Here is a 17,844-nt window from a genome sequence, read left to right as displayed (position 1 = left end):
CTCATTAAACAGAGAAATTGACATTTAAGACTCCAGGGAAAGCCAAGAAAGCTGCAAGAATCCTTTCAAAGGAGCACATGAGCAAAAATGCAGAAATATGTTACAAGCAGTTGTGAAATGACAGGGTGGCATTCAAGGGTCAGAGTGCTGAGAAGTGTTGTTTACATGAGCAAATGATATACGCTCTGTCAGAATGGCCTACTTTTGGTGACCACGGCAATTAAGCGATGCCAATGGCGCTGGAAATCATTGCAATATGCTGAGATTTTTCTCCTTCCATGCAGAAATGTAGGGCATCGTCCAGAAGGCTAAGATTAAGGTCATATCAGCACTGGGAGACAGAGATTAAAATGAAAGTTGGAGACACAACCATTTTGTTTTTGTCATTTAATATTCATCGGCACCCGACATTTCCTATCGGCCTTAACAAAAGGAAGTCAATAAAAGATACAAGACCAAAGAGAATGTTTTTAGATAACATTATTATTTGCCTTCATGGTGACGTTTTTAATGCTGCTTTTGTTTCTTGTTTGCTTTTCTTGTTTTATATTGATAATTCATATTTTTGATGGTTTTGTAACTTTTATTCCGTTATTTCAATATTGCAAAGCCACCTTTTGAACATTTTGCAGAACTGAAATGCTGGAGAACTTCACTCAGTGGGGGCCAAGCTTGTATACTAGCTTCCCCCTACCCCAGTCTCCTCTAGGCATTTAGGCTTTTTCCTCCAACACCCTGACCCCTATGGCTCTTATTGAACCCCCCCCCCCCCCACAGTCCAACAGCAAAATGTTTGCCTTTATGAGAGAACCATTACAGCCACCATTCTGAAATTTGGCAGGCTTCATCCCCTCAGAAGAGCTCACAATGCCTGCAAATTGTATGCCATTCTGGCAAAAAAAAAAAAAAAAAGTGTTATACGCCTGTCCTTGGGGTTTTTTTAAAAAAATAAATCAAAGTTGAAAGGTGCCCTAAATGAAAAGCCCTGGATTTATTTGCCCACAATTAGGCAGGCTTATACCACTCTGGAGGGGCTTCTGTGCCTGTAAATTTCTTTCATTTTGGCCAAAAGTGGGGAACAATGCATTTTTAGAATTCCCATTGCAGGGAACTGGGCACCCATTTTGTACAGGGTGGGCTTGGAATCAAGAGCACAAATTGAAGCAGAAAGAACAAAGTGTGACTCAAAAACAGATCAGATTGTTTGGGGGGGGATGTGTATATACAGATACAAAGTGATTCTTGGGACCTGTGCACTCCCCTTATCAAGTGCCCATTTATTACCCTGGTCCTTCCCCTGCAATGATAATTTCCAAGAAAGTGTCACCCCATGCATGAGGAGAATATTTCCAATACATATCTGGGGAAACTGCAAAAAACTTTCAGTTAGATTTCGGGTTGTCAGGTATGAGAACCATAATACAAAACATTTAAGTTATGCTTTGCTGGACATGCCAAATTGTAAACCAGCTGAACACAGATGCTGTCAAATATTTTGCTTGTAAAATTCTGAGGATAATTAGATTCAAGGAAATAGATTACTAATTCAATAAATGTACGTGTTTAACATGCAAGGGTTTATGTAAGCGGTGTCTTTTTGCTGATGAAATACTATTCGATTGCCGGAGCGATCGCCCCAGGAGCTTTTTCTTCCCTGAGCCAGCCCTGCGTGACTTTGCCAGGCTGGGATTTGATTAGATCCCAGCCTCTCAAAGCGGCTTGGGGAGGGCGGCATGAGAAGGACGCCATGCAGCCTTCAAACACAGCCTCTCCCCTGAGGGGCTGGGATCGAATGGCACATGACTGCTGCATCCTTCTCACATTGTCCTCCCTAGAGATCAACCTCAGAAAGCCTGACCCAGAAACTCCAGCGGGTGCAGAATGCCGCAGCAAGACTCCTTACGGGGTCCTCGCCACGGGATCCCAGGCCACAGGGAGGTTAGGCTGGCCTCAACCAGAGCCAGGGCTTTTTCGACTATGGCCCCATCTGGTGGAACGCTCTGTCACAAGAGACTAGGGCCCTGTGGGACTTCACATCTTTCCACAGGGCCTGCAAGACAGAGCTGTTCCACCAGGCCTTTGGCCAAGGCACAGTCTGACCCCCTCCTTTAGTAATCCTCATAGAACTCTAGCCCAATGGTTGCCATTAATCTGATTTGAATTGATTTTAGAATGAATTTCAATTAATTGATTGTGATTTTATGTAAACTGTGATACTTTTACTGTTGTTGGCCGCTCTGAGCCCGGCTTCAGCTGGGGAGGGCGGGATATAAATAAATTATTATTATTATTATTATTATTATTATTATTATTATTATTATTATTATTATCATTATTATTATTAAAAATCTTATGTCCAAGATTGCTGTTTTATTTCTGTATGAGTATGAGAAGAAAGAAAGAAAGAAAGAAAGAAAGAAAGAAAGAAAGAAAGAAGGAAGGAAGGAAGGAAGGAAGGAAGGAAGGAAGGAAGGAAGGAAGGAAAGAAAGAAAGAAAGAAAGAAAGAAAGAAAGAAAGAAAGAAAGAAAGTTGACTACATATAAAAGATCCTATATTTAAAAGACAGGAAGGGAACAAGTCTGCCACAAAACACACAGGCGACCATCATGGGACTGGTACATGCCAGTAACAGGTTCTTTTTTAAAGTATGTCACCATTTACAGAGACCAGAACAGTTTACAGACCAGAACGCTGCTAAAGAGGCCTTTTTCTTCAACTTAAAAGGTTTAACAGGGTGGTTATAAATAGAAATAGGAAGGCTGTTCCACCCAGAGGAACAGAGTCAAGGAAAGCTTTCTTCCAGAGGTTCAGGGCGTGGAACTTCTTGTACGAGGGAGAAAGACAAACAACATTTGCCACTTGCTACGGTGTAGGATTATCTCAGCAAATGTCCCAGGACAACGTCAAGAGAGATGTTCCCACTAGGCAGAGGGAGCTATAATCACTTAGTCCAAGGTTTTAAAATCATTTCTCTGAAAAGACAAAACAACTACGGCTGGAAGAATCTGTCAATTTCAGTTCGCATTTTTTCAGTTTTAAGTTTGTTACATTTCCACATCAGCTTGCCATTAGAAAGAGAGTCCTCAAAAAAGGGTCAGCATTTTGGTGTGCTTTTCTCCCAATACACCCATTTTGTAATCAGACACAACACAATGAAAGTTAAGGTGTTTTCTCATTAAATACATGAATTTAGTGTATTACTGTGGTTCACCCTTCTTGTTGTGCTGTAGTGTTCCTGCTATGGAGGGCCCCACCAGCGCTAGATTTAGGGAAGTGTTGGTGCAAAATTGAGAAGATCCATTTGGGGACACCAAATTTTGGCCTTGCACAGGGCGTCATGTTACCAAAGATTACCCAAGTCCATCCCTGGCCCACCAGCCCTCCCCAAATCAAGTGTCTCTGCCTCTGTTTACATACCCCTCAACTATTGCAGTAAAACTGGAATGTCCCATTTTTATTTTCATGTGAGAGTTTGGTGCCCATTTTGGGTGCCACAGTCTCACCTCCCAAAAAGCGTGTCTTTCAGGACCATGATCTCATGCAAGTCATGTGACTTGTGTGGGAATGCCTTTCTGGAAGACACGTGTCGCAGTTTTTCACCTCAACGTGTTGGAGCATATGTTGTTGTGGGAATGTTTAGGGATGTGGGGAAGGATATATTGTCTAAGATATCCCATCCCAACTTGTCTTTACAAGTTCAACAAAATCAGCAGAGTTAACATTCCCCTTTTATTTAAACATACGCATAGCAGATAGCTTGCTCAGCCTCGTTAGAGTCTCTGTAAATATTTCCTGGTATTTTCCACATTTGTTGTTGTTGTTGTTTAGTATTTAGTCGTGTCCGACTCTTCGTGACCCCATGGACCAGAGCACGCCAGGCACTCCTGTCTTCCACTGCCTCCCACAGTTTGGTCAAACTCATGCTGGTAGCTTCGAGAACACTGTCCAACCATCTCGTCCTCTGTCGTCCCCTTCTCCTTGTGCCCTCAATCTTTCCCAACATCAGGGTCTTTCCCAGGGAGTCTTCTCTTCTCATGAGGTGGCCAAAGTATTGGAGCCTCAGCTTCACAGTCTGTCCTTCCAGTGAGCACTCAGGGCTGATTTCCTTAAGAATGGATAGGTTTGATCTTCTTGCAGTCCATGGGACTCTCAAGAGTCTCCTCCAACACCATAATTCAAAAGCATCAATTCTTCGGCGATCAGCCTTCTTTATGGTCCAGCTCTCACTTCCATACATCACTATTGGGAAAACCATAGCTTTAACTATACGGACCTTTATTTTCCCCATTTAATCCCTCCTAAAATAAGACGCTACACAGTCTTCTGTAAAGTATAAAACATTTACTCACAAGTAATCATCTGTTCACACAAAGATTCCCAGAAGGGAGACTTATTAAAAGGTTAGAACATAGTTTAAATGTGGTGACTATCTCCTTGTGGGAGAAAGCCCCCCTTTTCTTCTCTTGGCCTGGAGCCAAGGGTGCATCTTAGTAGTGTTGTTGTTAAGATGGCATCGATAGAGACAAGAGAGACAAGATGGTCACCAGCCTGTGATTCTGGCTCTTTTACTTCAGGAGAGGCCACGCCCATCTCAAGTTACACATAGGAAGTTTCATCTCAGTCCTGGATAGCAGGAAGTTCCGGCTGGAGGACTGAGACAACCATCATGTCTACTCTAGCAATGTTGTGTTTGACTGCACCTGATTCTTACACCCCACAGTTGCAACGACTCCTCCCCTCCCTCTGGTTCAGTACCATCATAAGACGGTCTTGGAGCTCAGGCAACAGGCTTCCTGTTTCCTGAGGCCTGAGACCTCCTTGCAATGGTGATGAGGAAAAGGCTCCAGCATGGTCAATGGTCAGCACGGATGGTCCTCAGATTGTCCATCGCGGCTTAAGACAATTGCTCACCTTTGCCTTCTCCATCACTTTAAATGCAGTCCCATTTCCAACTGTGTGGACCTCAGTTTTTCCTCCAAGGATCTTACAAGGCAGTGAATGTGGTTCACTACCTCACAGTTCCATCATCTCAAGAGTCTTGGAAAGTGAGACTGAGAGAAAGTGAGTGGGCCACTAGTGAGCTCCCTGGCTGACAATGTAGTCCCAACTATGTCTACTCAGAAGTAAGCCCTGCTGAATTCAGTGGGGTTGGGCCACAAGACAACTGATGACTGAATGCCACTAGAAATAAAATAAATAATAATCAAAGCACCCACCCACAGAAGAGACTGTGCATCACTCCATCTCTCCTTGACTCATTGCCCTGGCCTTGCATTCTGCTTGGAGAGGGTGTGGAGATGCAGAAGGATCTGCCCTCAGAGGAGGCTCACTCTGCTATTTCTACATGAGTCTACATGCTTTGGGCTTCCTTTCTCCCACTCAGGCCAGGAGGCTTTCTCAGAACAGTGATTCATGGAGAAACCCGGAGGCTGGGCCCTGGTGTATGTTTGCGTGTGTTTATGTATTTTAAATGCAGCTCGGTGTTTCTTGTACGCCGCCTTGGAAGGATTTATATCCTGAAAGGCTGGATATGAATTCTTGCAATAAATAAATAAAAGCATGCCTCCAATTTTCATTCAAAAAAGAAAGTGATTTCGGCTCCTGATCAGCTCTTTAAAATTAAACACGTAAAAATAAAATACAACAATAATAATGTTTTATATCAGGCTTGCAGAATTGGGGGGAGCAGTCTTAGAAGATGTTAAAAGCTGTGGGTGGTGGGATATCAGGTGCAATTCTGATGTACTGGTACCAGTCTGTGCAGTTATTTAAAATTGCCTTTAGGATCAAAATATCCATATTCATGTTCAGCTGCTGGTGTTGCCATGAAAATCCCCTATGGGTTTTTTTAAATAATAATAATAATAATAAAGATTATCTAGTCTTCAAGAGCCCCACCCACTACCTAATGCAGTTGTTTCGATATTTGCATCATGAAAGCAGACTCCTGTGGTAAAAATAATCCATTATGAAATAGAACTGAATACATAAAGCATGCAGTGAGGGGTGGACCCCACAAAAGAATGCAATCAGCCTGCCAGATCAAATTGACTACAAATGTTGCATTCATAAGTCAACATCCGTTAGGTCAAAAGAAACGTTTGCTCAGTATCTGCTACAGAGAAACGAAGGTTGGAAACAGTTTTCAGTAGATCGTGCTTCCCAATTTGGACAACAGGCTTGGTAAAATAGCTGTAAAGGAAACTATTTTAATTGTCACAAATCTCACAAACTCTCTTCCAGGAATCTTACAGAGACCGTGCCTGTTGATGTTTCTGAGCTATCTGTATGTGATATCTTGGTTATGGCACCATCATAGACAAAGTGGGCTTAAGGCCAGACAAAACGACAGCTGGCCCATTTCTCCCTTTTGCCATGCAAATCCAGTTCAGAATTGGATTAAAGTAAATGGTGGGAAAGGGATGCGAGTGGCACTGTGGGTTAAACCACAGAGCCTAGGGCTTGCCGATCGGAACGTCAGTGGTTTGAATCCCCGTGACGGGGTGAACTCCCGTTGCTCGGTTCCAGCTCCTGCCAACCTAGCAGTTCGAAAGCATGTCAAAGTGCAAGTAGATAAATAGGTACCACTCTAGCGGGAAGGTAAACGGCGTTTCCGTGTACTGCTCTGGTTTCACCAGAAGCGGCTTAGTCATACTTGCCACATGACCCGGAAAAACTGTGCGGACAAACGTCAGCTCCCTCAGCCAATAAAGCGAGATGAGCGCCTCAACCCCAGAGTCGTTCAGAACTGGACTTAACTGTCAGGGGTCCTTTACTTTTTTTAAATGGTGGGGAAAGAAGGTACAGTATTGATTGAAGGGGGGAAAGTCCACCTAGCAACAAGTGAGGAAAACATTGAAGGAACTTTTGCAACATGACTCACTTGAAAAACAATGATATTATTCTTAGTCTGCAATGATATCTAGGCAAACTAATCTGAGCATAAGATCTACTGAAGCTATTAAGCAAACTTTGTGCTCAGTCTATGTTTCCTCATGTATACCTGACAGTAAAACATATTTTCCTCCCTCCTAAATATGCATGAGGACTGAAATATCCCTTCTTTAGCACCTGGCAGAGTGGTATGATGTTTGCAGAGGTAGAACGTGCCCTGATTGGCTGGGTAGTTCTAAGTGAGTTCTGTCCTCTGTATGTTTGATTCAGTGCTTCACTGCTATGTGCAAGGCCTAACGTAAGAAAGGCTTTGCTCCTTTCTCCTCAAATTATACACCAGGGGTTTTTGTTTCTTTGTTTCTGCACTCAAGTGTTACCAAATTTATTCTCTTTCTAGGCCTTGTCTGGATTATTTAAAAGACTTTGCTAATACTTACAGCCATGCTTGGTTTAAAAGAAAGGCAAATAACATAAAAATGGGGAAAGAAAAGATGCTGACTTGTTCACTGAAGATTTATAATTATCCAAAAGAAGGGCCAAGCAGATAGTCTATGATTTAGCACCACTAAGCAATTCACTTGCTATATAATCAGCTATGGAGTCAAAACAGAAATTTTGCAAGCAACATGTAGCAATTGGAACACCTTATAAAAGTGAGCAATTCACATACTCCCTTTTACAGGGGCAATACGAAATCATATTAATTCCTCTGGTTATTGTGTCTTTTAACAGGTGGGTGGTGGTTTTGTTTTTTGTTTTTTAAAGAAAAAGACTGGCTAGGTCTGAAACTATTCTGCTACTTAACTTTGGCAGAGCCAGAGACCCTAGAGGGAGGATAAAGCAGGAGTCTTCAAATGCTTAAAAAGTTCTTTTGTAAGATAAAATACCAGCTGTTCAGTATGACCAAAGATGGATAGGCCAAAAGTCTGGGCATCGGGTTACAGGGAGGACAAGTGTGGCCAATTATTTGGAAATTCTTTGTGCGTGATTTTGCAACAGGACTTTGACCTAGGTAAAAAAAGTAAAACTCATTGCTGGAAAACAATCATTTCCACTTCATTTTATTTATTTTGGGTATCAGACTAAGTCATACTCATGGTAGACTAAGTCATACTCATATCTGTATGATTTACTGTGTTCCAGCTTATAGAGTTTAATTTTAAATTATTTATATTTATATGCTTTTATTATTGCATATGTCTGTAATTCTGGTCTGTGACCATAATAAATCAGTCAATTCATTCATTCATGGTAGACCATTGCTTATTGACTTCTGTGGGTCTGCTTTGTGTTGGACGCCATCTTTTAAGTCTCTTTAGGCTTCCTTTTCAAGTAAGGTCCTCCTCCTCCTTGTTTTTATTATTATTATTATTATTAATAATAATAATAATAATAATAATAATAATAATAATAATAATAATAATAATAATAATAATACCCTGCCCATCTGGCTGGGTTTCTCCAGCCACTCTGGGCAGCTTCCAACAGAGGACTAAAAACAGAATAAAACTTCAAACATTAACAACTTCAATAAACAGGGCTGCCTTCAGATGTCTTCTAAAAGTCAGATAGTTGTTTGTTTCCTTTACATCTGATGGGAGGGCGTTCCACAGGGTGGGTGCCATTACCGAGAAGGCCCTCTGCCTTCTTTAGAAATAATTGTTCAGCCACTGACAAAACTTTAGAATATTAGAACTTGATTTCGTCTTCTGATCAGCTCTTTAATATTAAACACATAAAAATAAAACACAACAATAATAATGTAGTAAATTGCCTTATCTTTCCTTTGTGGTCATCAATCTGCATAATTTCAGCTTTGTGGAAAAGATATCAGATCTACAGCACAGTGCTTTCAGATAAATAATGTAGAATGTCACTTTTTGTAAACAGAGGCCACATTCGCACAATAAATTTGAAGTCCTGTTGTGCCAATTTTACAGTCTGCCCTAGAGAATCCTGGGAACTGTGATCTGGTAAGGGTTGTGAGGTGGCCTCAATTCCACCCCTCCCACTTCCCGAGCTACAATTCCCAGAGTTTCCTGTGAAGAAGGAGTTCTTGTTAAACCACTCTGGGAATTGTAGTTCTATAGGAGGTGGCCAACTAACAGCCATCAGCACTCTTAACAAACTACAGTTCCCAGTTCATTCCTCCTTGTAATTCAGATAATAAAGGCACAGAATCTATGTGCTATGGACAAGTGACACTGCTTTCCCTTCAACATTTCTCCGATAAAAATAGGGATATCCCATTCCATTACAACAACAACAATTTTATTATTTATACCCCCAGCCCCTCTGAGCTTCTTCCAACATATCATTCCCTCCAACATTTCTCGGATGAAAATAGGGATGTCCTATTCCATTATTATTATTATTATTATTATTATTATTATTATTATTATTATTATTATCATCATCATCATCATCATCATCATCATTATACCCCGCCCATCTGACTGGTTTGCCACTCTGGACTGCTTTCAACATAAAAACATAATAGAAGAAGAAGAAGAGTTTGGATTTGATATCCCGCTTTATCACTCCCCTTCAGGAGTCTCAAAGCGGCTAACATTCTCCTTTCCCTTCCTCCCCCACAACAAACACTCTGTGAGGTGGGTGGGGCTGAGAGACTTCAAAGAAGTGTGACTGGCCCAAGGTCACCCAGCAGCTGCAGGTGGAGGAGCGGAGACGCGAACCCGGTTCCCCAGATTAGGAGTCTACCGCTCTTAACCACTACACCACACTGGCTCACAATAAAACATTAAACATTTTTTTTAATAAAAAAAAAAACTTCCCTATACAGGATCCCCTTCAGACGGCTCAGGGGTCAGATAACTCCATACCCTCCAACATTTCTCCAATGAAAATAGGGACATCCTAAGGAAAAGCGGGACATTCCAGGATCAAATCAGAAACCAAGATGGCTTCTGTAAATCTAGAACTCTCCCTGGAAAATAGGGACACTTGGAGGGTCTGAACATATATAAAAACATAATAAAACATGAAACATTAAAAATCTTCCCTATACAGGGCTGACTTCAGATGTCTTCTAAAGGTTGTATAGTTACTTATTTCCTTGGCTTGGGGGTCGCATAACTCCATACCCTCCAACATTTCTCCAATGAAAGTAGGGATGTCCTAAGGAAAAGTGGGACATTCAGGGATCAAATCAGAAACCAGGACAGCTTCTGTAAATCCAGGGCTGTCACTAGAAAATAGGGGCACTTGGAGTGTCGGGCACGGCTTCACTGCACATTTTTCGAAACAAAAAAAAAGCATATACTGATTCCCATGTTCATCTATATTTGAAGAGATTGTGAAGTTACAGTTACATGATACCAAAGGTGCAGAACAATTTCAAACCAACTCAGATTACACATTGAAGAGATTTGTCAGTCTTTTTGCAACGAGCAGATATTATTTTTCATCATTCTACCTGTTTTGCAAGTTTTGTGTGTATTTTTAGAATGCTTGCCCTTTTCACTTGGAAGATAAAGAACTTGCTCAACGTTCTCAGCCGTATAAAATCACATTCAGCTTCACAGTTGTTGAAAAAAGCTCAGCTTTACTTTCAGAGTATGGAAACTCCCCTATAATGAAAGGGGGAACATTAATTTTCTATGTATAGAAAAGATCAGGTCCTTAATAATTATGAATTAACACTTTCTTCTTTTCTTTTCCAAACACTTTTAATTTATATCCTGCCCTTCAGTGTATGCTAAAAACTCCCAGGTTGCCTTACAAAAGACAACCTGAACACTATGAGTATGTTATGGTCCCATATACACAATGGAGCTTCATAAATCCATAGAGTTGGAAGGAACTTCTGAGGGTCATCTATAGCCCAACCCCCTGCAATGCAGGATTTTCAATATATGGTTCCCCCATCCAATTTGAAACCATAGCAGACCCTGTTTAGCTTTGCAAATGTGCTGGCGGCTTTTCTTTTCAATTGTTGCACCACTGGGGGACTTCGAAACTTTAGGGTCTATATATATTGCAAGTGATTCTTGCACCAGATTTCAAATTGTCAGCTCATAGCATTGCCATATTGGTGACCTAGAGAACCATTTTCCATGACAGACTGAGCTCCCATTGCTCTGTCTGAGCTCCTGCCAACCTAGAAGTTTGAAAGCACACCAGTTCAAGTAGATAAATAGGTGGGAAGGTAAATGGCATTTCCGTGCACTCTGGTTTCCATCACAGTGTCCCATTGCCCCAGAAGCGGTTTAGTCATGCTGGCCACATGACCCAGAAAGCTGTCTGTGGGCAAACACCAGCTCCCTCTGCCTGAAAAGTGAGATGAGCACTGCACCCCATCGTTACCTTTGACTGGACTTAACCATCCAGGGGTCCTTTTTCTTTTAATGCTGCCTCTGCAGAGGCCAAGGCATGACTGTGGCAGTACTTGTCTGCTTCTCTTCTCACTTACCCCAACCGCAAATTCCTCACCACACAGCAACCAAGGTAGGGGGTGGTTCTGTTAGCACTGTACTGCCAAATGGTAGCCACTGACATTAGTGCCCCACCTACACACAGCTGGTACATACATTGTACACAACTCTACAATGCCATAAGAACTTGCCTCGGGTTAAGAACTTAATTCATTCTGGAGATCCGTCCTTAACCTGAAACTTTTCTTAACCTGAGGTACCACTTTAGCTAATGGGGCCTCCCGCTGTACCCGCGCTGCCGCTGCACAATTTCTGTTCTCATCCTGAAGCAAAGTTCTTAACCCGAAGCACTATTTCTGGGTTAGCGGAGTCTGTAACCTGTGGTACCACTGTATAATTCTATCACTAGATTATAAAATGTTTTTAAAGCCTACATTTGAGTTTAAATTTAAATTTAAACTCAGTGGATAGGTCAGTTGGTTAGAGCATAGTGCTGATAATGCCAAGGTTGTGGGTTCAATCCGCATACGGAACAGCTGCATATTCCAGTGTTGCGGGGGGGGGCGTTGGACGAGATGATCCTCATCGTCCCTTCCAACTTAATTCCATGATTTTAAATTACCACACACAGAGACAACACTATGGGATGGCAGCATTTGGAGCTTCGTTAACTATGGAGCCCCAAATTTGGGATCCCCTCCAAACGGCTGACAAATTTTTGCAGGGTTTCATAGCAAAGAAAACACATTTTGCAACACATGCCCCCTCACAACTGAGTATTTGAAATTTCAGGGTTTGTGGTTAATTAAGCTAACATCTGGTTTAGTATAGCAGCTAAGGACTATGAGGAAAAGTTTGAAGCCAGCAAGAGAGAGCTCTGTTACGATTTAGGTTGTGATCTAGGTGACCTCAGGCCAGCTAATTCTTCGTAGCCTCGAGCCCTCATCTGTATTATGGGTACAAGTTATAAAGTCTTTCCTTTACAGGAGCAGCTGCACAGGTTACAAAGGAAAAGCTTTAAATACTACAAAACTGCTAATTATTCTGATGACGGCATCTCAATGATCATTAAATGAGGGGTATGGCTTAAAGATGTCAGGGATTTATATTTCACCTCTTTAAAAATAACTACTACCATTGCGCACTAAAGAACTCCAGCAAATATGATTTGCTGGGGGGGGGGGTTGGGCAGTTAACGGTTAATCTATGGCATGCCAAGTGTGCATATGATTACGACAAAGAATTGGCAGCTGCAGAAGGAAAAGGGCTTGTGTTCTGCCGTTCAAACTTGTCAGTCAACTCATGCCAGTATTCTGGATGTTTGCCTCCCTAGCACACCCTCATTACATGTGTCTGTCTGAGCCGACTTGCTCATCTGTTCGGAGACACACCACATAAGTCGGGAATTCTCTCTCCTCTGTGGGAATTAGATCATAACCCTTCAGAAGCATTTGCCTCGTCGCCCTCCTCCTCCTCCTCCTCCTCTTCCATACGGGAAACCTCTGTGCCTATGTAGTGTTTCTTTGTAGATTTCAAAACCTGTGTGTTTGTTTGATTTCTAGAATGGAAGAAGCTGAACTGCTGAAGGAAAGATTTCAGGCCATAACCGTAAGTACTTCTTCTCTATATCAATCTTTGTGTGTGTGTGTCTGTCTTGTAATATATATTTTAGAAAATCATTATGAAAGCTGCTTAGAGGTTACTAGGTGGCTGGAACGTCTCCCTGTTCTGTATGAAACCCTTCGTTTCTGTCCTTATTTTGTTCCGTTTTGTAGGCTACAAACTTTGGGCAGTCAGCAGAATTCTGCATATGACTTGCATTTATGGCATGTACATAAATTTGACCATTAGCTTCCAGGCACTGAATGCCAGAGATATAGGAGTCAGGCAATGTTTTATATCAGGCATATGTGATGCTGTCATTAAGACCAAGTGGCTCAGTGAGTGTGCCTCTGTGCATTAATTTGAAGGACACCAGGTCAGAAAGCTAAGAATGAACTGGAACAAGGAAATTCCATAGTTTAAAAAGAAAAGAAGTACCCTGGGCAATTAATCTTCTGCTTAATTAAATGAGTATTTGTTGGTAGTTCATGGGAACACCAACATTCTCTCTCTCTCTCTCTCTCTCTCTCTCTCTCTTTCTCTCTCTCTCTCTCTCTCTCTCTCTCTCTCTCTCTCTCTCTCTCTCTGTGTGTGTGTGTGTTTTAAAGGAGTATGATATGGGAAATTCAATTCAGTTCACACTATGGTGGATATATTTTATTCATAAAGAACCCAGCACTTGCAGAAAGTTGTCTCAGAACTGTGCTTTTCTTAAGAGGAAGAATGACAACTAATAGCATTGATGTCTAGCTCCCTATTGATCTGATCTAACCCTCATGCTCTCATCTCATGACAGGTTTGGGCCAGTAGATTAGTTCACTGGCTATTCTTTAAGGGCAGAGCTATGATTGGCTGTGGGTGGCATCATAGCACAATAATGATCATGTTCCTTCGGAGCTCTACTAAAGCTAGATGTAACATGCTTTGGAAGAATGAGAAAGCTCTTTCTGACATTTTTGTTTCATGCCTGTTCCCATTGCTCCCAGTGCTTCCCTTGCTTACACAACTAAAGAGCTGATGGTTAAAGAACAGAATAAGTAAATTCAGCTGTTCTTTAACTTTCAGGAGCTATTTATTTCACAACCCTTGGTTCAAACTCTTATTTTGTTTCTCCATGAATAGCAAGACTTCTCGCTGGTGAACTGGCATCACTATCAAACGACTCCATAGTCAGGCTTGCAAATGCAATGTACCCATTACCAGCTTAAACTTGGTCGTTCTTTTTCTCAATTCAGATCAAAACTGGTTTGGGGCAAAAATGCATCAAAACACAGTATTTCATAGGAAATGTCAGGATAGATAAAGGATAGTGGCTAATGTCATGCATCCATTGCTTCCCAACCCAGCTGCGAAAAGGCACTAGATGCGGGCTACTCACTTTGTAGCCCATGAATAAAGAGATCCGCTGCAGAAATATTTTCTTCCTCTTTGTTTAAGATGGAAGAGAGTCAAGCCTTCCCCATTCCCCTTTTCAGACCACAAGTGACTTAATTCACGGTGCACAAATATTTGCAGGCTAGTAACTTTTATGGGCTTGTTTGCAAGGTTGTTCACAAGAAACATTCCCGCATCCATAGGACTGTAAAGGATAAATGTTGCTTCCTGCTTTGAGCCTATAGCAGTAGTACAACACTAGACAACTCAAAATAAAAAATAAATCCTTCCAGTAGCACCTTAGAGACCAACTAAGTTTGTTATTGGTATGAGCTTTTGTGTGCATGCACACTTCTTCTTGCATGCACACGAAAGCTCATACCAATAACAAACTTAGGTGGTCTCTAAGGTGCTACGGGAAGGATTTTTTTAAAAAAAATTATTTTGTTTCGACTACGGCAGACCAACACAGCTACCTACCTGTAACTAGAACTAGACAACTCAGTTGGTCAAGCGCTGTGAATACAGTGCCATCAATACACATGGCTGCTTGATACAATACAAGAGGACAGGTCCCTGCCTTAGACAGCTTGCAGTCCAAAATTCAATATGGAGGAGACAATAGGGGAAAGTATAGGAAAAGGAGGCAGGGGTATACCGAGGGAGAATGCATGTTTGTTTCAATTACATGTATTTAGACTTGGTTACAATAGGATGCGGGCACTTGAGGTTGTGCCAAAGGCTTCATGGGAAAGCTGGGTGTGTTAAGAAGGGGTTTGAAGAAAGAGAGAGGGCCTCAAGAAGGTATGGGGGTTTTTTAGGGGAGGTAAGCTGGTGGGGGAAAGAGGGGGAGCTTTTTCGGGCACCCTAGAAGTAACTGAGGAACCTCACTACAAGAAGCTTGACCAGGCATCTTCATCCACAATCCACTGGAGATGAGAAGTTGGCTTGTTGATTCTGGCTGGTCCTTACATTGTTACATTTTCTAAGCTATTAGTCTCAACACTGGCTATGTTCTGGTACCATTATTTAGCTTGCTGCTTTTGAAAGATTTGTGCTTATATGGCCCTTTGGTGATAATAAATGCAAGTTAATATAGAAAGTGGTTCGATTAAACACATAGATTTCTTGCTAGAAATGAATGAAGCTTTTTTTAATTAAAAAAAACTGGCTGAGAAATGCAACAGCTTTTAAGCTTTAAAAGTGTGTCAACTGACATATATTGAAAGGGGATGTAATAAAGGCTAATGCATTAGTGGAACTTGATAGCTGAATAATAATTATTTCGTTGCTGGAAGAAGCTCAATTCCTTTCCTCTCACTGCACTGTCAAAGGCCTTTTACATATAATTTTTCTGTTTCGTGAAAGATTCATAGTAAGAAAGGCAAACAACAAGAACCCCCACTATGCTTCTAGAATTTTCTGTGACTACAAGCCATATCCATATAAGATCCCACACAAGTCATTTCAATGACTGTAATGAGATGTGGACTTTTGATTTAAACAACAACAGCAGCAGCAGCAGCAGCAGGAAGGAAGTTATTAGATGGAAGTTCTTATTAGAAGGAAGTTTCACTTGTTTCAGTAGGACATATTTTCTTCAGGGGGAAGAGGATTGCTTTAGCAGATTGCAATGGTAAAACTGGAGGTTTGGAAAAGTGGTATCCCAAACTGTGCTCCAATACACACATTCATGCCATTCCCAGCAGTGGTACCACATATATACACACACACACACACATACACACACACACACACACACACACACACACACATATATATATATATATATACACACACACACACACACACACACACATACATACATATATATACTTAGAATTCCTGCTCCATGATTGCAGTCATGGGATTTTTGTCTATCACATGACGGTGTATGTTTTGACTCCACAGAGTGGGAAGTGACAGAGACAGGATGTTTGTGTTACTATGTTCCGTGAAGTGGGACTATTGTCCTTTGTTCTTTTCTCTTTGCTGTCTGATGCTAGAGAGAAAGGGAGCCATGTTGCAGTGCTCCGTGTGTGTTTATATGTAAATAAAGTAGATTAGCCAAAATGCTGAGTTGCTGAGGTCTGTTACGCAAGCTGTGAAGACTCTGCAGATCCCTAAGTGTGCCGGTGTCTGTTGCCATCGGTCGCTGTGATGTTCGGGCTGAAGAAAGCTTTTGAAGCTCCCAAATGATCGACCAGGAGGGAGGGAACAAGCCAGTCGGGCATGTATCACTGCCAGGGTCCTACTCGAGAGTAGGACAAGATCTTAACATATATATGTGCAGGGCACTAGGGGGTTTTTTAGTTTATTTCAATTATTTATCCCTTCACACAACTGAAAGGAGTCCCAAAGCTATTTACAAGAAAATATAAAATTACATGATACAATATCCATAAGTATGCAAAAAAATAATAATACTAAAAGTCTTTATCCAGAATAATCAAAAACAAGAATATCACCTCCAACACACTGCTGTGAACTTCTATGGCAGGAGTCACTAATGGGCCTGTAGGCACACATGTCTTTCTCTGGCGCCCACTGAGTCCCTTCAACCGCCTCTCTCCTCACTGAAATTCGGCTTGAAAGAAGAATTCTTTGTAGCCGGTAGATTAGACTGAATTATGTGCTCATCTGTGGTACGTGTCTGGTGCCCACAACAGCTTCTCCAGTTTGAAAATGAGCCCACATGCCCAAAAAGTTTAACGGTCCCTGCAATACAAAGTAGTGGTAGCATTGCCTTACGGAAATCCCACAAAACCTGATGGAACACCTTCTGCTCTCTCTATATTGTACTCCAGTGTAAAACTCCACTACAAATTTATTATCACTTAGGGCATGTCCGGATATACTTAATAATGAGTGGTGATATGTTGCTATATATTCCAATACAGTGGTACCTCGGGTTAAGTACTTAATTCTTTCTGGAGGTCCGTACTTAACCTGAAACTGTTCTTAACCTGAAGCACCATTTTAGCTAATGGGGCCTCCTGCTGCTGCCGCGCCGCCAGAGCACAATTTCTGTTCTCATCCTGAAGCAAAGTTCTTAACCTGAAGGACTATTTCTGGGTTAGCGGAGTGTGTAACCTGAAGCATATTTAACCTGAAGCGTATGTAACCCGAGGTACCACTATATTAAACTCCACAATTAATCCATTACTTGATCAGATGCCTCATTTTCACTTTGGGAGGGACCAAATTTATGTTATGTGTGCAGTAAACTAATTCTGGAATTGAGCTCACCTTGTTTTGGTCAGACGTACCACCTTAGTTTAAGTGCTGAGCTCAAGAGAATCCCATTTGCCAAAAAAAGGGGGGCTGTGCACTGTTCTGATTGGTTGGCCCTCATAGTGATCTTCCCCCACACCCCCTCACCAGATACCCCTAATTTCCTTAGAAGGGAAGTCCAGCCTTCCTGGAGTCAGGAGAGTGAGCAAAGAGAAAAATTAAATTGTCCCTGGATTTGGAGCCAAGAATGTGCCATTCGTTTCTCGAGCGAAAGTGGGGGGAAATCTGAGATCCTTTTGCAGCATCCTGTGAAGGTATATCTGGAGGCATGCTCTGAGTTAGGAA

The 17,844-nt window shown here is 41.7% G+C and overlaps 1 protein-coding gene across 1 annotated transcript in view; it reads left to right on the top strand.

Annotated features, from left to right (window-relative positions):
• Window positions 1-17,844, top strand: part of PALMD (palmdelphin) — a 55,634-nt gene that overhangs the window by 16,008 nt on the left and 21,782 nt on the right. Inside the window, exon 2 of the mRNA XM_081194054.1 lies at window positions 12,852-12,897. Within this exon, the coding sequence (XP_081050180.1) occupies window positions 12,853-12,897 (45 nt within the window). The 5' untranslated portion in view covers window position 12,852. The remainder of the gene's footprint in view (window positions 1-12,851; window positions 12,898-17,844) is intronic.

The sequence above is a fragment of the Podarcis bocagei genome (assembly GCF_964188305.1).
Source record: "Podarcis bocagei genome assembly, chromosome: 5".
Lineage (NCBI taxonomy): Eukaryota > Metazoa > Chordata > Lepidosauria > Squamata > Lacertidae > Podarcis > Podarcis bocagei.
This window is presented reverse-complemented; position numbering and strand designations above follow the sequence as displayed.